General features: G+C 42.4%; 1 protein-coding gene across 1 annotated transcript in view; it reads right to left on the reverse strand.

Annotated features, from left to right (window-relative positions):
- Positions 1 to 21,350, reverse strand: part of DYNC1I1 (dynein cytoplasmic 1 intermediate chain 1) — a 234,361-nt gene extending 213,011 nt beyond the window's left edge. The window contains exons 1-3 of the mRNA XM_024212904.1: positions 21,243 to 21,350; positions 19,112 to 19,226; positions 14,386 to 14,476 (exon numbers count right to left, since the gene is read on the reverse strand). Of these exons, the coding sequence (XP_024068672.1) occupies positions 14,386 to 14,476; positions 19,112 to 19,226; positions 21,243 to 21,350 (314 nt within the window). The remainder of the gene's footprint in view (positions 1 to 14,385; positions 14,477 to 19,111; positions 19,227 to 21,242) is intronic.
- Positions 21,351 to 21,702: the final 352 nt, after the last annotated feature.

Genomic DNA, 21,702 nt, shown 5'->3' on the forward strand with positions numbered 1-21,702 from the left:
CATTTCTCTTCTGTCATTTAGATCCTAAATGTAATGAATGATTATCCCTCCCGAGGAGTGTGCAATTTGATTTCTGACATTCAAATTTCAGAGTAATAATACAGATAAGTGGAAGTTTCTTTTAATGACCTAGGTGGAAGGAGAGATTAATTTTCTGGAACCCTTGCCCAAGTTCTTATGACCAATTTATTTTCCTTCCAATGGATCCTGAGTTTTCACTATGATCTGGATATCATTTTAAATGTATTCCTTATTGGCTCAGCAAACTGAACTGTGTGCAAGTTGGTAACTAAAGCAGCTCTTTAAAAGTGATTTTTTTTAAAAAAAAACTTTGTACACAATCAAGAAAAATCTGCTGTCAGTGAAAACTATTACAGGCAATAACACCACATCTGCTTTTTATACTAACACTTTAAGAAGACCCTATCATTTGTGAAACCAGTAATACAATTAAATGCTGGCAACTTGAAACCTGAGCAATAGCACAACAACATCACTGTGCAGAACCTGTCAAATATATTAACTTAATGATAGGGCAACTGAGCCCTACTGAATTGTAGTGGCTTTAGTAGATTAGAAATTTCGCTTTATTACTTTCTTCTGAAACACCTTTGCTGTATCCAAAGAGGAGAGATGAGAGAGAACATACACTGCCTTGAATCACATCCGTTTACCAAAATAAACATTCTCCTAGTACTTATATTACTAAAACAGACTGGGATCTGCCCTCTTCCTTTTCTTCTTGACTCACATCTAGCCCCAGTGAAACAGACCCTCAGAAAGGAGTGTGACATCCTAATACTCTGTTTAACTAGTCAAATTGTGCTCTTCCACTCTACTAGATAAGGAACTGACTAAAAATAAAGTATTGCAAACAGGGGTCAGCAATGTGTCTGTACACGGACACAAATGTCTGTGGTAAAAATTCTGAGGTCCATGGTAATTTTTCAAAAAATTGAATGACTGAATGACATAACCCCCTCCAATGTCTGTCATTAAGTATGGTAACTTTGTCAAATGCCCATCGCGCAACATGGTGGTGCCAACCCCTGACTGCAAATAAAAGCTGAGTCACCAAGACTGCAAGCTACAGTGGTTTCAAGTGCATGAAAAGAACACAGCACAGGGGCTTGGTGGATGAGAAGACTACAGACACTGGGAAAGGGAGAGATCAGCAAAGAAAATCTTACTTATTATAATTATTAGGTGCTAAGAACATCTGCCATCATTTGACACCCTTTTCTGACATAACTGGTGATCAGAGGAATTAAAAATAAAAGCTACAAACGAGTTATTACAAAAGCATCCAAAAACGTGTCTTCTTTCAACTATACTCTATAACCCAACAGGCAGCTGAGTGCTCAAGATATGCATCTGTCCCACCCATGCCATCACCGCAGCAAGAGGTTAACCTGAGGGTGGAGGCACTGTATTCAAAAGCAAAACAATTTTAGAAGGAACATGGAATCATAGCAGCTACTGATTGAATCAGTTTGAGACAAACGGATGGTGAAAATCACAATGGGGAGGTGTGTGTGTGTGGGGTGGAGGGGCTTTAATGGTTCAAGGGACCAGGGCTATGTGACAATTCAGAGGGGCACAAGGGAAAAAGTTTGGACCTTTGTGTTAGAAAACAATTCCCATGGGCCTAGATCTGTAAGAAGAGCCAATCTAAAGTGAAAACAACTACCATTATTCCATAAAACACAATCTGGAGGTAACAGTAACTGCTCTGCCAATGCTACAATGGGCAGAAAATTATACAATCAGACAGTAAGGTGCTATTGTAACTAAAAGATGCAAATAGGGTTGCCAACTTTCTACCTGCACAAAACCAAACTCCCTTGCCCCGCCCCCTGATCCAAGGCCCTGCCCCTTCCCCAAGGCCCCGCCCCCTGCTCACTCCATCCCCCTCTGTCGCTCACTCACTCATTTTCACTGGGCTGGCTCAGAGGGTTGGGGTGTAAGAGGGGGTGAGGGCTCTGGCTGGGGGTGCGGGCTCAGGAGTGGGGCCAGAAATGAGGAGTTCAGGGTGCAGGAGGGGGCTCCGGACTGAGGTAGTGGGTTGGGATGCAGGAGGCAATGAGGGCTATTCTGGGGATATGGGCTCTGGGGTGGGGCCAGGGATGAGGGGTTTGGGTGCAAGAGGGGGCTCTAGGCTGGGGGAAATGGATACGAGGGTTTTGGAATATGGGAGGGGGCTCTGGGCTGAGGCAGTGGGTTGGGGGTGTGGGAGGGGGTACGGGCTCTGGACTCGGGGTGTGGGTTCCAGGGAGGGGACAGAAATGAGGGGTTCAAGGTGTGGGAGGGGGCTCTGGGCTGAGGCAGACGGGTGGGGAGGGGGGGGAGTGGGTGGGAGGGCTCCAGCTAGGGATACAGACTCTCGGGTGGGGCTGGGAATGAGGGCTTTGGAGTGTAGGAGGGTGCTCTAGGCTGGGACCGAGGGATTCGGGGTGCAGGCTCCGGGCAGCGCTTACCTCAAGCAGCTCCTGGAAGCAGCAGCATGTCCCCCCTCCAGCTCCTATGTGGAGGCATGGCCAGGCAGCTCTGCATGCTGCCCCATCCGCAGGCGCCACCCCTGCAGCTTCCATTGGCCGTGGTTCCTGGCCAATGGGAGCTGCAGAGCCGGCGCTTGGGGCAGGGGCAACATGTGGAGGCCCCTGGCTGTCCCTATCCATAGAAGCCGGAGGAGGGACATGCCACTGCTTCCGGGAGCCGTGCGGAGCCAGGGCAGGTAGGAAGCCTGCCTTAGCCCTGCTGCGCCACTGACCAGATCGAAAACTGGACACCTGGCAGCCCTAGATGCAAATAGCTGTGGTCCCCCCCACCCCAAATTCAAGTCCAGTAACTCAGAGAGGAACCATACAGTATCAAAAGAGAACATGTGATGCAGTTGCAAAAAAATGTTAATATATGGGGTATTTTAACAGCAGTGTCATATGTAAGACACTGGAGGTAATTGTCCAACTCTATTTGACACTAGTTAGGCCTCAACTGGAGTAGTGTGTCCTGTTTTGAGTGCCACACTTTAGGAAAGATGTGGACAAACTGGAGAGAATCCAGAAGAGAGTAACAAAAATAATAAAAGATTTAGAAAACCTGACCTCTGAGGAAAGGTTAAAAAAAATGGGCATGTTTAGTTTTTAGAAAAGGAGGCTTAAGGGAGACCCAATAATAGTCTTTAGTTAAAGAGGATGGTGATTAGTTGTTCTCTATGTCCACTGAAGATAGGACAAAAAGTAATCAGCTTAATTTGCAGCAATTGAGATTTCGGTTAGCTGTTAGCAAAAACTTTCCAACTCTAAGGATACTTAAGAACTGGGATAGACTATCCAGGGAGATAGCGGAATCCCCATCATTGGGAGATTTTTTAAAACAGGTTAGATAAACACCTACCAGAAATGGTGCAGGTATATTTGGTCCTTCCTCAGTGCAGCGAGATGGACTAGAATGATGATCCCTCAAGGTCAATTCCAGCCCTACATTTCTATGGTTCTAGGTAGGGCTGTCAAGCGATTAAAATAATTAATCGTGATTAATCATACTGTTAAACAGTAATAGAATACCACTTATTTAAATATTTTTGGATGTTTTCTACATTTTAAAATATATTGATTTCAATTACAACACAGAATACAAAGTATACAGTGCTCACTTTATATTTATTTTTATTACAAGTATTTGCACTGTAAAAAACAAAAGAAATTGTATTTTTCAATTCACCTAATTCAAGTACTGAAGTGCAATATCTTTATCATGAAAGTTGAACTTACAAATGTAGAATTATGTGCAAAAAAACTGTATTCAAAAATAAAACAATGTAAAATTTTAGAGCCTGCAAGTCCACTCAGTCCTACCTCTTGTTCAGCCAATCGCTGAGACAAACAAGTTTGTTTACATTTGCAGAAGATAATGCTGCCCGGTTCTTGTTTACAATGTCACCTGAAAGTGATTACAGGCATTCTCATGGCACTGTTGTAGCTGGCATTGCAAGATATTTACATGCCAGATGCGCTAAAGATTCATACGTCCCTTCATGCTTCAACCACCATTCCAGGGAACACACGTCCATGTTGATGACAGGTTCTGTTCAATAACAATCCAAAGCAGTGCGGACCGACACATATTCATTTTAATTATCTGAGTCAGATGCCACCAGCAGAAGGTTGATTTTCTTTTTCGGTGGTTCGGGTTCTGCAGTTTCTGCATCGGACTGTTGCTCTTTTAAGACTTCTGAAAGTATGCTCCACACCTTGTCCCGCTCAGATTTTGGAAGGCACTTCAGATTCTTAAACCTTGGGTCCAGGGCTGTAGCTATCTTTAGAAATCTCACATTGGTACCTTCTTTGCGTTTTGTCAAATCTGCAGTGCAAGTGTTCTTAAAATGAACAACATGCGCTGGGTCATCATCCGAGATGGCTATAACATGAAATATATGGCAGCATGCGGGTAAAACAGAGCAGGGGACATACAATTCTCCCCCAAGGAGTTCAGTCACAAATTTAATTTAATGCATTATTTTTTTAATGAGCGTCATCAGCATGGAAGCATGTCCTCTGGAATGGTGGCTGAAGCATGAAGGGGCATACGAATGTTTAGCATATCTGACACATAAATACCTTGCAATGCCAGCTACAGAAGTGCCATGCAGATGTCTGTTCTCACTTTCTGGTGACTTTGTAAATAAGAAGAGGGCAGCATTACCTCCTGTACATGTAAACAAACTTGTTTGTCTTAGCGATTGGCTAAACAAGAAGTAGGACTGAGTGGATTTGTAGGCTCTGAAGTTTTACATTGTTTTGTTTTTGAGTGCAGTTATGTAACAAAAAAAAATCTACATTTGTACATTGCACTTTCACGACAAAAAGATTGCATTATGGTACTTGTATGAGGTGAATTAAAAAATACTATTTCTTTTGTTTATCATTTTTACACTGCAAATATTTGTAATAAAAAATAATATACACTTTGATTTCAATTACAACACAGAATACAATAATATATGAAAATGTAGAAAAACATCCAAAATATTTAATAAATTTCAATTGGTATTCTATTGTTTAACAGTGCGATTAAAACTGCGATTAATCACGATTAATTTTTTTGAGTTAATTTCTTGAGTTAACTGCGATTAATCGACAGCCATAGTTCTAGGATTACCACTGCAATTCTGTACCCAAAAATGCTCCACGTACTATACTCTGCAACTCACTTCTTGAAAAAATTTAAGAACAAAAAAACAGCATCCAAAGGGCACATGAGCCAACCCAGCTTTTATAGCGGACTAAAATGCACAAAAAATTACAATAGTATTGAAACATAAGGACAGCTAGTTGATAAAATTCCTCACTATAAGCAAATCTTTTCTAAGAACCCAACTCTTCTTTATACTGCACTGAATAAGACCTGACCCTGCAGACTTTTATATTTATGCAAGCAAATTTTACACACCAGAGTAGTCTAATTGACCTCATTGGGTTCAGATTTGTTTCAAGATATGTAAAAACTCCTGCTTCCTTTGGCACAGCACTGTAAATTTTCTTAAGTAGGAATTTCTGTTAAAAAATCCAGTGCAATGCCTTCATCTATTTAGACACCATACTAGGAGGATCAGTAGCCACAGAAAACACTAAGGACCTACAGATTAGACAGTGGGAAATAATTCACCCAGATTTCAGTGCTATTATGGAATACCAGATTAAAGCAGGAAATAGCCATTCATAGATGGTGACTGAGATAGCTACAGCACTACAAAGGTGGCCATAACCTCAATATTTCCTGATACTATTGTCTTCATTCTGACCAAAGGAGTTACGAGGCACTCAGCAGTATGGGCAGCAAAATATGTGAGGAGTAAGGAGCTAGAACAGACTATAGGAGAAGTGGTAACAGGAAGAAAGATAGCAGTTTATCTTTGTATATCCAAGGCAGTTGAGCCTTTCACCATTTACTGAGGAGTAGAGAATGTGGCACCAAGCTTGCAGGTGCCCCATGTCAGATGGGAAACCCCAAACACAGTCCAAAGGGATTTCAGTGCTCATGCACAAGTTCTACCCAGGCAAGCAGCACAATCACAAATAACCCCCCAGAGAGGTGAACTTGCACATGGACACCTGATGTTAGCTGACAACATACAGGCATTGTAGATCTTTGGAAAAAGTGGATCACTTATGATCTGTCTGGGCATCTCATGTCAGCAGCCAGTGGGGCCCTGGGCATGCAATAAATCAACGGGAACACACTCTCTTCCTGCTAATAGTACAGAGCTCCCAAGTAAAGTCCATGGGAATTTATCATTGACTATCCATGCCACAAGAGGGCCACATTATCAGGTACAAAGCCACCCAACTGTGTCCACTCAGCACAGATAATTTTCAGTATTCATTGTTGCACGTGAGCTGGTACAAAAATGCTCTGTCCCTAATTATGACAAGTATTAGGACTTTCTCAGGGTCACTGGGTGGTGAACATGTTCCTTCAAGAGCCAAAATTCATGCATATTCCACTCTGATTGCTAGCATCCCATATGTGTGAGAAGGTACGGGAGTAGGGAGTATCCAACATCACCTCCAGGGGTCAGCAGCACATGATTACTGTCGAAGGGGCTCAGTGCTGACTTAACCCCCTGCAGAAGGTGAGGTGGTTGTTGCTCACCACATTAACTGCACTCAGGCTCCCTGCCACAACCCCTGATTCATCCCATATTCCATGGCATTCACCAAAAAACTAGTCAGCAAAAATCAGATTCTAATTGTGACTGCATGATACTAGCTGGACACTAAGAATGACTCCTGTTTTGGCAGGATGCATCTCCTCAGTTGCACTCCTAGGTTGCCAAATGTCACTTTCTCTCCAATAGACCACGTCTCTCTCTCTCTGTCTTTCTCACACACACACACACACACACACACACACACACACACACACACACACACACACACACACACACACACACACCCTTGTCATCAACCCACATGGTCACACCCATTATGTTGAATGCATAACCAAAACATACACCATTCTGAGGAAGCTCATTATAGGCTCCTTCAAGTCTGACATGTAGAGAGTCCTGGTTGAATCCCCCATAGACAGAACAACTCACCCATTATGACACACTGTTCATCCCACGCCACCTGCCGGTTCATGCTGTGATACAATTTTCAGCTCCCCTGTGCTGCCTCAAGGAGTGCAGGCGGCGGAACAGGCACAGAAGTACAGCTGATTGATCCAAAGCAATTTGGGAAATAGGCATGCTGATAAAAACCTGCTTTGACTGTAATTCACTCCCTGTAGATGGCCTGGCAATTAATGAAGCCCTCTGCATGCATTAGCAGAGCTCTAATGAATTGGTTTGAAGGAGCCTGATATTGAGGACCAGCATATTCCCAGTCCAGTGCTTGCCCAGCACAAAGAGAAATGCTAACACCTTCAGAAAGCAAGGTATAGTGTGCCTCTGCCTGTCTAGATTTACTCTCCGACATGAATGCCAATACATCTCGAAAAATCTAATTTGGATCTTCTATCCAGCTGAAAGCCCTCAAAAGACTCCATGTCAGTCATTTCTAGCACCATTATGCGTCTACCATCAGCTCAGACTCACTGCCTCCTGTCATATTCTGCAAGGCAAGTCAGGCTTCTTCAAAACCCTACTTTCATCACCAGTGAAAATTCCTTGGTATATTTCAACATGACCCTGAAGATCACACACAAAAACTCATACAAACCAGCTGAACAGATAGTTATGGTTCCGTAGTTCCACACCACCCTGTAGCCCTGCCCCAAAATACCCTCCTAATAAGCATAATGACACCATAGCATTTTTTAGCCATTATCTTAGTCCAAGGATAACGGTGCTTGCAGGATAACACTACAAGGCTGAACAAAATGTATTCCAGACAGGCCAGCTGCCATGTCAGACTAATTCACTCACTACATTAGAGCATCAGGTCCCTCCTGCCAATGTACCCTTTAGTGTTACTACTCATGATTGGACTACACAGGTAAAAGGGACACATGAAGAAAAGGGACACAACGACAAAATGCAAATGCAAGTCCATTAATCTGTGAGTGTAAAGCAATACTTGCTGGAATGCTAGCTACTTATCTAAGGCAAGCCAGCAGACAATAAGGCCAGTTACTCACTAATTACCTAACTGGTATGCAAGTATGTCCAGAACTCATCACTAACAGGCTTTGGAGTACGCAGGAGATTTTTAGCATCTAGTGTGTTAATGTTCTTAGGTCACAGCTCTTAACAGAGATCTGTGTGAGAACTGCAAGCTAGCAAAGATGCCCAGCTGCCCTAGCTCTTTGGGATTCATAGATTACAAGGCCAGAAGGAACCTTTAAGATTATCTAGTCTGCCCTCCTGAAGAACAAAGGCCACAGGACTTTCTTGAACTAATTCCTGTTTGAATTAGAGCATGTCTTCTAGAAAAAACATGTAATCTTGATTTTAAAAATTCCAGTGATACACACTCCACCACAACCCCTTGGTAAACTGTTCCAATGTTAATTACCCTCATTGTTAAAAATGTTCACCTTATTTCTAGTCTGAATTTGTCTTGCCATTAGATCTAATTTTATCTTCATCTACAAGATTGAAGAGCCCTCTTATCAAATTTATTTTCCCTATTGTAAGTATTTATAGAGTGGGATTAAGTCACTCCTAACCTTCCTTTTGTTAAATTAAACAGATTGAACTCCTTCAGTCTATCACTATAAGGCATGTTTTCCAATCCTTTAATCAGGCTCATGGCTCTTTTCTGAACCCGCTCCAATTTATCAACATACACCTCTACCTCGATATAACGCTATCCTCGGGAGCCAAAAAAATCTTACCGCGTTATAGGTGAAACCATGTTATATTGAACTTGCTTTGATCCACCGGAGTGCGCAGCCCTGCCTCCCCGGAGCACTGCTTTACCGCATTATATCTGAATTTGTGTTATATCAAGTAGCGTTATATCGAGGTAGAGGTGTACTTCTTGAATTATGGACACCAGACCTGGACACAGTAGCAGTCAAGTGCCTTGACAAGATAATCTGTCTCAAATGTTCTCAGTGAGTATTAATATATTTTAAAGTACCTGATCCCATAGCCTCACTAAAGTCTCAAGAGGAAGGTAGTCATATATTTAGCACTGCAATCTCAAATTGGAACATATCCCACCCCCTGAAGCAAAATCCATGCCTTGAGACTCTGCTTTGATGGCAAGTTCTTCCTTTGGTAAGTTCTTCAGCATTTAGTGGTCAGAATACCTGCAAGATTGATGCCTGTCTGTACTTGCTTGTTATTCTGGCAGTCATGGGCAGTGGGTATTGTTGGCTGGGGGAGGCTGTGCGTGGCCCAGCCCACGCCCTGCCCCCAGGACCGCTCCTGCAGTTCCCGGCGCTCTGCCCTGGCCCAGGCTGACTGGGGCTTGGGCTGGCTGACCTGTCTCCCACAGGGACTCGGGGTGGCTGGGGCTGGGACCGCGCTGCCTGGCTCTCGGCCCATGCCACCCAGGACTCCAGGGCTGGGGGCACTGGAGCTGCACTGCCCGGCGCTCTGGGGCTGGCCTCCTGGAGCACCGGGGCTGAGGGCCCATGCTGCCCAGCCATCTGGCACTGGGCTGGTGGCTGCAGTGGGGATGCTGTGGGCTCCTGCATGGGAGGGAGGGCAGACTGGGAGGGGTGGGGCCTCGGGCACAAGGGGAGGGGCCGGGGGCTAGCCTCCTCCAACAGCCGGGTCACTGGCCACCCATGCTTTTAATAGTGTTAGTAACATCATCAAAAAATGACTAGTTGTAACAGAACACCCATTTGTGAGTGAGGCATTAACAGTGCAGGAACTGCTCCCTCAGTCATCTAAATGATCCAGTCTGGATTCTGCCCCATTGTTATCCAGCGTTCAATGGAACTGGGAGCGGGTGGTGGTTCTTGCGAGGCAGCACTAAATATCATATTGCTTCTGAGACGGATGGCAATATGGGTAAAAGTGCATCGCCATCACAGAGAGTAAAATAAAAGGAGGAAGAGTAGCGCCTCATGTTTATATATGCTCAGTGAGCAGAGACTAGCTGCCCTGAAAAATCATCAGCAGATCCCTGATTCAGCAGGACGCTATAGAGACAATAATATCAGAAATGGACAATGCACATAAAACTCAACTGCCATTTCTGGCACAGAACTCAATCCCTCTGTAGTAATCAGACATGGTGGTAGACACATTGGCAGACCACAAACCCAGGGCTGAGTTTAACAGAGAATATATGGTATACTCGCAGCAATCCAGAAAATGCCTTCAAATTTATAGCCTAATTTTGAGACTCAGACTCATAGACTTTAAGGTCAGAAGGGACCATTATGATCATCTAGTCTGACCTCCCGCATGATGCAGGCCACAAAAGCTGACCCACCCACTCCTGGAATAATTCTCTCCCTTGACTCAGCTGTTGAAGTCCCCAAATCATGATTTAAAGACTTCAAGTCACAGAGAATCCTCCAGCAAGCGACCCCTGCCCCATGCTGCGGAGGAAGGCGAAAAACCTCCAGGGCCTCTGCCAATCTACCCTGGAGGAAAATTCCTTCCCGACCCCAAATATGGTGATCAGCTGAACCCCGAGCACGCGAGCAAGATTCTCCAGCCAGACCCTCCGGAAAAAAGTTCTCTGTAGTAACTTTTAATATCCCATCATTGACCATTGTTACTAATTACCAGCGATGGCACGTTATTGACCTATTGACTAAAATCACGTTATCCCATCAAACCATCCCCTCCATAAACTTATCAAGCTTAATCTTAAAGCCAGAGAGGTCTTTCGCCCCCACTGTTTCCCTCGGAAGGCTGTTCCAGAACTTCACCCCTCTGATGGTTAGAAACCTTCGTCTAATTTCAAGCATAAACTTCCCGACGGCCAGTTTATATCCATTTGTTCTCGTGTCCACACTGGTACTGAGCTGAAATAATTCCTCTCCCTCCCTGGTATTTATCCCTCTGATATATTTAAAGAGAGCAATCATATCCCCCCTCAGCCTTCTTTTGGTTAAGGTAAACAAACCGAGCTCCTCGAGTCTCCTTTCATACGACAGGTTTTCCATTCCTCGGATCATCCCAGTGGCCCTTCTCTGTACCCGTTCCAGTTTGTATTCATCCTTTTTAAACATGGGAGACCAGAACTGCACACAATACTCCAAATGAGGTCTCACCAGTGCCTTGTATACAGAACCAGCACCTCCTTATCCCTACTAGACACTCCAATAGGTTGAAAGCACTGAGGAAGTATGGGCCAAAGACCGCAGTGCTTCATGATGTGTAGCCTTGACACTAGCACAGTCTGTTTTGACTGCCAACAACGGATGCAACCATTGATGACAAAGATGCAAGTGCTTGTGTAGTCCAAATTGTGACAGATAACTCCCTCCATGTGCAAAGGTGTAATCAATGGATTAAGCATGAACCACTGTCAGCATCAATGTAAACTATATTGATGTAGCAAGCCTGTATCTATTTTAAATTAAAGCCTATAGTAGGGTGTCACACACCAAGGTGTAGGCAGTGCGATCTAGTGCATGGAGCAGGAATCTAGCCTGGTGGTCGGAGCAGAATCAGAGGGCAGAACTGGAGGTGTGGTCAGGAGGCAAGCCAGTGGGCAGAAACAGGAGTTCAGAGGCAGGCAGGAATTAGGGCTGAAGCAGAGCAGGCGAAGGGTGGAGCAAGGGCTGGATGGGAAGCAGGTCTGGATATAGAACATGGTGAACAGCCACCACGCTGCTGTTATGACAGGGCTGAAATGGTGATCATAGAATCATAGAATATCAGGATTGGAAAGGACCTCAGGAAGTCATCTAGTCCAACCCCCTGCTCAAAGCAGGGCCAATCCCTAGGCAGATTTTTGCCCCGATCCCTAAATGGCCCCTTCAAGGATTGAACTCACAACCATGGGTTTAGCAGGCCAATGCTCAAATCACTGAGCTATCCCTCCCTCTGTTGGCTCTTCTGACCAGGCTGGGAGCACAGTCACTTAGAGCTTGTCTACACTAAAATGTTACAGTGGCACCAGCATAGCAGCGCTGCTGCAGCACATCAGTGTAGATGCTACCTATGCTTAGGGGAGGGATTCACCCACTGATACCTCCCCAAGAGGTGGTAGCTAGGTCAGCAGAAGAATTCTTCCATCGACCTAGCACTGTCTACACTGGGGGTTAGGTCAGTATGGCTAAGTCTCCCAGGGGGGTGGATTTTTCACACCCCTGAGAGACATAGCTATACTGATGTAAATTCCTAGTGTAGACGAGGTCTTCATGAGGGTTTACTGGGCCTGGCCAGGCTCATGGGATTGCTTGGCAAACGAGCCCAGAGGCAGCAGAGTTCCTGACACAGGGTAACCACTTACATTGAGAATTTCAACCAGAAAACATCTGTCAAAATAGTGATGTGGGGTTCAAGAAGTATTGCCACACCCCTCTCCTCCTGCTCAGCTGTACACAGTAATCAGGTGTACTGAGATCGCCCCTGCAAACACGCCATATAGCGGTGGGGTGAAAATATTCATGCTGGAATCCACTGGCTCCTGGATACCATTAAGGGTGAAATTACAGCTCGCTAACTATACTAGTGGCTGAATGGATGGCACAAGTGTGGGTCACCCCATAAGCAAGAACATGATTCTTGTTTAATGGGATGAATTCAGAACTGCTTCAGCGTCTTCCTCTAGCATCTTGCATACTCTGAATCAAGTGCTCGCGGGGTTGATGGAAAGATGGTATTGCCCTTGTTGGCTGAGACCAAATGATCCAGAGGAAGTTTTGTGACATTACATATTGAATTTCAAGCTAGCATTGCCACAGGGCATTTTGTAGGGAACAGTGTCATTATGAATAGCAGCCTGTATGCTTCTTGCACATATTTGCCTTTTCTTCTCATATCCAAGGGGTTTTGACAGATCAGGGTTGGCTGTCTGACTATGAATTTGGCATTACATTCTTTCCCAGTTTTTGAACTGCCTTATTCATACTAACGGGTTGCTACTTAATTAACTCCACTGCTTCTAAAGTGCATGCCACATTTCTGGGATGGGAGAGGGGAGGGGATGGGTGCATTTCCTCAGTGTCTATGTAGCCCAAATACCACAGTGGTACTGCAAAGAGAGCTCATTAGGTTAAGTAAGGAAACGATACATTTTCAGCATCAAGAATATGATCTTTCTGTGCGCAAGGTGTGCTTGGCATGAGTACTAGCTGAGTCATGCCAGCAAAAATGTTGCTTATTTATGGATAATGGCGTATTTAACTTCCTCTTATATCAGCTCTTGCAATGCTAATATAGCAATCGTAGTGCAGGCCAAGGGAAGGAAAAATGAGTTCTACATGGTCTTTGAACCTGGTAAATGAAGACACCTGAAGCCCAAGGTCAATAGTGTCTATGAATGTACAGGTATGTCTGGGTGTGGTCACCCTGACAGGCAACTCCAAACTGCAGAGTGGTCAGCGGAGCTTCACAGGCTGTTTCCCAGGAGTTCATGGAGGTCTGGATCACACACGCTGCTGTGGATGACTGGAACAGTCACAGAGTGCTTAACCCTTCCTCAGTGCAGTCACTAGAAGATCCACCATTCACCTGTGGTTTCTGTCCCTGAAATATGGCGCAGAAATTTGTATCTCTTGTGGTTTCAAGCCAGGACAACGGGTGTCTCCATTATACTCAGGATGCCCTGGGAAACATTATGGTGCTGTCATTTCATTTCCCAATATCAGTGATACGTTCAAGATGCAACAAGGGCATTTCCAGGTGGCCTTGGGGCCCGTCTCTTACTGGCACAGTGATGAAGCACTTTCCTCCCATTCCACGCACACAGCTATCTGATAGCCACAGTTTTGCGGAGAGGAACATTAGTAAAACACTCTTATGTGTTCCCAGGCGTTTCCAAATAATTTCCCCATCCCTCTCTTACATACACACTTTTACTACCATGCACAGTGCTGGACAGCAGAACAAAAACTTAACATAGACGGGTGCTATATGTGGAATGATGAGGCCAATATGACTTCAAGGGGACTACCTATATGAATAAGGATTACTCACATGGGTAGGGATTTGCAGGATTTTCTATGTTCTTGGGGCTCACCATGTTTCCATTCTGAGTGGAATGGAAACATGGTGAGCCCCAAGGACATATATATATTTCTGCTTCTTGCATTAGTTTCTGATGTCTATAACTTAAGATCAGACTGCCACATACCTTTACTCCATACCTGACACCAGCCATATTGAATGGTAACACATGGTGGAGAATGCACAAACATATGTATATATTGGACCTACAATGTTCTTGTTTAAATAAATAAAAAAAAGTGGGGAGTGAAAAAATACTTTCATTCAACATTATCTAATGTCTGTCTTACCTTCCTATTGGTCCCAGATCTCCTGAATCCTGGCTGCCAGCTTCACTGGGGGTGCTCACTGATTTCGAAGAGGGAGACATAGGGGTTGGGACTAAATAATGAAAATAACAGGTATCCCATGTTAAATCATGCAGCGACTGCACTGATGAAGAGCAGTGTCAGACAAATCAAAACCAATCAACCAAATGATAGTGGATAAATGATTAGGAGAGTTTGAAATGGTGAAAGCAAATAAGGAAAGGAAAGGAAAAGAAAAGGAAAAGAGTCAAGTGAATTTTTAAATATTTTTGGAAATTTTAAAATTGTAATGAATTTAGACAGATCTGAAAGGCAACTCTAATTCTATACATAATTGATGTAGGGATACTGTGGAAGTAAAGCAACACTGTTGTTTCTTTTGCTAATTTTAAATTTGATTTGTAGAAGATTTTTAAAAATCAAACCTTTTTGTTTATTTGTTAGAAATCTAAGTGAACTCTTCTGCTAAAATCAAATGGCACGAGGCAATAAAGCAATTACATTTGAATTTAAATTAAAATCTGTTGAATGTGACCTGCGTTTCTTTGTGTAAATCAGATCCAAAGTAAAAACAGAATAGGGAAATCCAACCAGGTAAAAAAAGCCCCTTCCAGAAGCAATGAGAATGTATATGAATGTATTGTTGTGGTTGGGTTTTTAGGTAATTTCAGTTGCAGAGTGTTACTGTTTCTGTTTGGGGGCCTGATCCCAACGTCCACAGAAGTCAGTGAAAGACTTTCATGGACTTCAATGGGCATTTGATCAGACCCTTATGCATTATCCTTTACTTTCAGGGGATGGTATATTTCATGTGTATGAAATATATATGCAAAGACAGGTTTGTCTTACTAAGTAGGAAAGGAACAAAGTCATAAGAGTTAAAGCTCCTAGTGTAGAAACAATAAATACAAAAAGTAAAAAAAAAAATTTTTAATTGTCCTTCAGAAAGAAAAAGAAAGGCTGAGATGTCGCCACTCCAGATTTAATGCAAGTATCCTTGCAAGCAGTCACATGGAAGAAAACACAGAAGGATTTTAATGCACAGTAAAGATTTCCATTTGGTTTAAATCATGTGCATTTTTCCTTTTACATTTAACAGAGTAAAACTTTTAACTATTTTGTTATACCCTATAATATATAATGACAGACCTGTCAAGAGACTTGGATTTTCCATTTGGTCAAATCTTTCACACATATTCTCACTAGGGATTGGCAGAGAAATGACTAGAATATGAAAAATGAATTCATTTTCATGACAGACCCTTGGCAGGTACAGGCATGCAGTGGTTTTGCATCTTTGGGTATGTCGACACTATGGAGCAAGGGTGTGATTCCCAGCTCACACAGACATACTCGGGCTAGCTCTCATCGAGCTAGCATGCTAAAACTAGTACTGTAGTCAGGACAGCACAGGCAGCAGGAGCAATGGCAGAGATTAGCCATGCTGAGTACGTACCCATGGGGTTCAGGCAGCTTTGTACGTGTCATGGCTAGCCCCATGTCGCTGCTCTCCACTGCCCAGACTACCCCATCTACACTACTGTTTCTAGCACTCTAGATTGATGAGAGGTAGTGTATGTCTGCACAAGCTGGGGATCACATCTCTAGCTCCAAGTGTAGATGTAACCTTAGTTTTAGGTAACTTCAGAGGGAGCTGGATATTGTATACATATCCAAAGGGACAGGATTACAGCTGTTAATGTCTTTTGATTGAGATAAGATGGGTGAGGTAATATCTTTTATTGGACCAGCTTTGGTTGGTGGACAGGACAAGCTTTCAAGCTTCAGAGAGCTTTTTTTCAGTCTGGGGAAGGAAACCAGGCTGTTCAAGTTAAATACAAGGTGGGACAGATTGTTAAGCACAAGGGGTTCAACGTGTTATAGGAGACCACTCTCATCTGTTGTAGGACAATAGAAGGTTAGCAGGCAGCATGGTGTGTTACAACTTGTTGTAATGGTCCATAAAGCCAGTGGCTTTTAGTGTCCAGCAGAGTTATGACTTTAAGCGCCCTGTCTGGTCTTTTGAAGATGTTGTATAGGTTTCCTTTGAGGGTGAGGACTAAGAGGTCAGATATGGAGTGATTACTTTGTGAAAAGTGTTCACCCACAGATGATAGAGTGTTTTTTTCTTTTATCATTTTTTTGTGTGAGTTCATTTGAGAGCATAGTGATTGTCTGGTTTCACCCACATTGTTGTTGTTGGGGCAATTGATGCACTGGATGAGGTACACCATATGTTAAAATAGGCATGTGTAGGACCCATGGATTCTGAAAGGTGTATTGTGGGGGTAGTGATCATATTAGCAGCGGAAATATGTCTGCAGGTTTGGCATCTGTTGCTCTGACAGGATCTGGTGCCACTTTGAGTTGGTGTCTCCTGGTCTGTGGTGTCTTCTGATGATGAGCTTAGCAAGGTTGGGGAGTGTTTGAAGGCCAGAAGGGGGGGGTCAGGAAAAAAAAATCAGGGTATGCTCCCCATCAAGTATGAGTTGTAATTGTTTGATATCCCATATGGGTTCCAGTGTGGGGTCATAGGTGACGTCTATGGGTGTAAGGTCGGTGGGTTTTTTTTCCCCCTGTGGTGAAGCAGGTTCTCCCAGGATATTTCAGTTGCCCATTCCATTATGTGACCTACTTCTCTGGTGGAATGTCCTTGTTTGGTGAAGGCAATTTTAAGTGTGCTAAGGTCTATCCCAGACTTTCTCTCTGGAACATATTCTGTGGTATCTGAGTGCCTGGCTGTAGATAACAGATTTCTTGGTGTGTCTGGGGTGGTTACTGGATCTGTGGAAGTGAGCGTGATGATCTGTGGGTTTATTGTATAATAGATGTCTGTTAGAGTCCATTGTTGAAGCTAATCATAGTGTCCAGGAAGCTGATGCTGGTGTGGGAGTGTTCTAGAAAGAGTTTAATGGATGGGTGGTGATAGTTGAAGTTGTGGTGGAAATCTGAGGGAGTTTAGGTCATCTGTCCAAAGGATGAAAATATCATTGATGTACCTCAGTTATATCATTGGTTTTGTGGTGTATTTTTCCAGAAATTTTTCATTGAATCATAGAATATCAGGGTTGGAAGGGACCTCAGGAGGTCATCTAGTCCAACACCCTGCTCAAAGCAGGACCAATCCCCAACTAAATCATGTCAGCCAGGGCTTTGTCAAGCCTGACCTTAAAAACATCTAAGGAAGGACTGAGGGGGTTTATGAAGAGATTTTGATTGTCAATATATATTGGCGAAAAGGAAATGCTATTGTTTAACAAGAATTAATAATTTTATATGTTAAATTAAGGTTCTCTGGATAGTGTCATAGTAAACATTATTAATTCAGGATAGGAAGTTGAACTACTCTGCAATGGTTTTATGTGCGTTTGGTTGTTGGGTTTAGTGTGCGGTTGCTGGGTGGTGTTAGTGGCCTGTGATATACAGGAGGTGAGAGTAGATGATCTAGTGGCCCCTTCTGGCCTTAAACTCTATGACTCCATGTGCAATAGACAAGACATAATAATTTTGGGGATCCTTAGTAGATAAATATTTATATTTTGTGATTTTTCTCTATTAAAATTACTGTTAATTTGCTTTTATAATATCTCTATATAATGTACAAAATGCATTTTCTGATAAGTTAAAATAACCTAACAATTAATTGTCAGACAATTCTTTCAGGATCTGATACCTCATTGCTGGAATTACAGCATCATAATTTATTATGATTACACGTTTCTGTAAATTTTAGTTGCTTTCATTTAGGAACTGAGGCCTCAGTTCACGAAAGCACCCCTATTCAGGACAACACATAAGAATGTGCTTAAGTGCTTTCCTGAATCAGGGCCTGAATGCTTTGTTGAGCTTTTGGATGTCCCTGAATATTGCAGGCAGCAGTATATAGGGGGTAGAATCCTGGCCCCATTGAAATAAATGGGAAAACTCCTCATTAATTTCAATGGGGACATGATTTCATCCAGGATATTTAAGACACTTTTGAATGAGAGGGAGAGAGAAACAAATGAAAAATAGGCAAAATAATTTCTCACATTTGGAATCACACATTGAGCAACACACAGAATAAAACACTGCATGCAAGACATGTTAACAGAAATAGATTTGATAATGAAACCCATATTATAAAATCATCCCATATGTATATAAGGTGAGGAATCTAGGGTTTAAGAACTAAACAGTCAAAAACAGAAAAGCAATGAAAGCAAGAAATAAACTATATAAAACAATCTAAAATAATGATTTGACTATAAGTTTGTTAATATTTGGATATTTTCCTTTTTAATTCTCTTCAGTTTTGCTTGTTTAAAATTATTTCACATAATAAGAAAACCTTCCACAGAGATATTTTCCTTCTTTGAGTATACAAATGATAAAACTCAATAATTGGTATTAATGAGATATAATATTAATATCATTGGGTGGAAAGATAGGAGAGAATATAAATAGAGCAGCAACCAAAGAAATCAAACATGGTTTAGAATTGTGTTTATGAAAAGTCCTCTCAGAAATAAAGCTGATGCTTTGCAATGGCAAATGGTGGAAATGCTATGAACTGGCGTATATGAGTGATATGATATGAATGGTTTCCAAGCAGAAGAGTTCACTTCACTAATACAGCCAAATAACACAAAAGCAAAGCATGCTTTTAATTAAAAAAATGCATTAACTGTGTAATAGCCCCATGTTTACAATGTGCTCATCTAAGTACCTAGAGGTGGTTCTGGGGATATACCAATGCTCTGTAATAAAGCCTCTGTCTCTCTTCTTTTGCGATCTAGATCCGAATCTTCCTGAACTGGCTCTTTCTTTTGCTGCTGATCAGCCTGAATAAAAGATAATAAACAATTAGCTTGAATGACATACAATGCGGTTTCTTGATTAAATGGGAGGAGAACATATATGCACCATGGTTCCTGGGCTATTATGGAGTACTGTGACAGTCATGAAAATACACTTGGGAAGCTCATTTATACTGGATTTATAACAGGAGGACTCTGCCAGTGTTTGAGATTGGATTGAGCCAAAGGGATGTTTGCAGGAACCAGTACAGATTTATATGGAATATTTCTTAAGCTATGATTCAAATCTTTTCCCTATTACTTGTCGGATGCCATTGTACTGTAGAATACTGGGAGGTTAAGAGAGACCTTTGATCTTAATTCTGCATAAGAAGGCTGACATGTTACAGATAGAGACAGTCAAACTGAATTAACCCTGGTCTACACTACAGAATGACTTCAGTATAACTATGTTGCTCAGGAGTGTGAATAATCCACACCCCTGAGCGACATAGTTACACTGACCTAAGCGCCGGTGTGGACAGTGCTATGTCAGCAGGAGAGCTTCTCCCACCAACATAGCTACTGCCTCCTGTGGAGGTGGAGTTATTAAGCCAACAAGAGAGCTCTCTCCTGTCGGCTTAAAGCATCTTCACCAGAAGTGCTACAGCAGCAGAGCTTCATCAGTGCAGCTGCGCCGATGCAAGTTACTACTGTAGACATGCCCTTAGCTAAAATATGTACTGACCCCGACACACTTGAAAGTAATAAATAAATATGGCCGTGATTCTGTTCCCACTGAATTCAATGGGAAAACTTCCACTGACAGCAATGGGGCCTACATGAGGCTAAATGTTCTCCTTCCATGGGGAAAAAACAATAGAAAGGAGAACAAGTGTTCATAACTCTTCGAGATCTGAGTTAGTGTCCATGGAATGCCCCCCTACAAACACACACACAAGCCTCACTGGGGAAAGAGCAGGAGAGAGGCAAGAGGTGGGGCTTTGAAACCTCCTGGTTCCTGATGTCTGCGAGAAGACATACAATCTATTGGCTTGGCTCCCTTCTTTCTCCATGTCTTGCTTAACTGGCTGTTAATTAATACAGTGTGTTTAAAACCTCTTTTAGTGGTTTAAGGTGGCTCTTCTTCCTTTCCCCTCCCTGACTGACTTTATGGACTGTTTATTGGTAATTGTACAAAACTGTATAAAATGAAAAAAATATTAAAAGAGACAACATGAATTGGAACTTTGATTTCTTGTATCGCATCAGATTCCATAGTAATTCTATGAAACACATGAACGATATTAAGGTGTCAGTTTAAAAGGAAACCAGTTATTAGTAAGGGATAACAGGTGCTTTAAACTACAGTAAGTGTTGACATTTGAAGGAAAAGAAACATAATCACTTAATGCTTCTTTGACTTTGCATGAAAATGAATATCCTTTCCCTGTCAATTCTCAACTCTATTTCACTGAGTGACTGAATAAAAAGAAGCACAAATCCCTTAATGAAAAACCTAATGCATATTGTCAAGGACAAATAAACTAATATGTCAATCAAACTTTAATAGAGCTGAAAGATGCACTGATGCCAGGAGGCTAAAATGCAATTGCAATTATGTTTTACTTTAGTGGAGGATCATCACTGTAAATCTGTTACCTTAGCCAGCAATCAAGCCAGTCTTAAGAGTAAAAAAAAACAAAACAAAAAAAACCCCAAACACTTATTTAAGTTGTAATGGGTCAAAAAAAATTGAAGCCCTCTCCCCCCACTAAAGGAATTCCCAGAAGAAAGCATTTCTGCAAATCTTATTCCTTTCTACACATGCATATCATGTTGTCCAAACTGCTGTCTGCTGACAACTTGAATATTCTGAAGGTGATTTTTATTTCAAACTTTCGTGGCTGAACATAAGCATTTTTATTTTAGGCTTAAAGCTGCTGTGGTTATGAGAATCACTTCCTACATGACACCTGTCCTACGTAAACCATATTGGGATGCTAAACCTTGGACCTTTCTGTAGGCTTCTGACATTTTAATGAGTTTGTGCATATTTACCTCTTTCTTTTTCCTTTCTTCTTCCTTCCGTTTCTTCTCCTCTCTTATTTGTGCTAGGCGCTGCTTTTTGCGCTCGAGCTCAGCTTTTAAATCACTTTTGTCTGACATTTTGAGTCTATTGAAAAACAAAATAAAGTTATGGAAACTGAGAAAAATGGTCAGAATTAAACATTTTTTCTGTTTACTGAAAAATGTTACTTGATTGCATCAAAAATGATATTTGAGATTATTGTAAATGTATAGTTATATAAGCATCGATCCTTAGTACTACAGTGTAATATGGAAAATAATCTTTGTTAGAAACTTCCCATTTTAAGAGACCACCCCAAAATATCCCTGTGCTACCCCACCCTGGCCTCGCAAGGGTTAACTGTGCATTTCAGGCTGAGGAAGCCACGCCCCTTCACCTCTGCTGGGCATGCTCAGCCTGGAGGCAAGATATAAAAGGAAGCAGCCCAGC

Source organism: Terrapene carolina, unplaced genomic scaffold, assembly GCF_002925995.2.
Source record: "Terrapene carolina triunguis isolate 2854851 unplaced genomic scaffold, T_m_triunguis-2.0 Scaffold84, whole genome shotgun sequence".
Taxonomy (NCBI): Eukaryota; Metazoa; Chordata; order Testudines; family Emydidae; genus Terrapene; species Terrapene triunguis.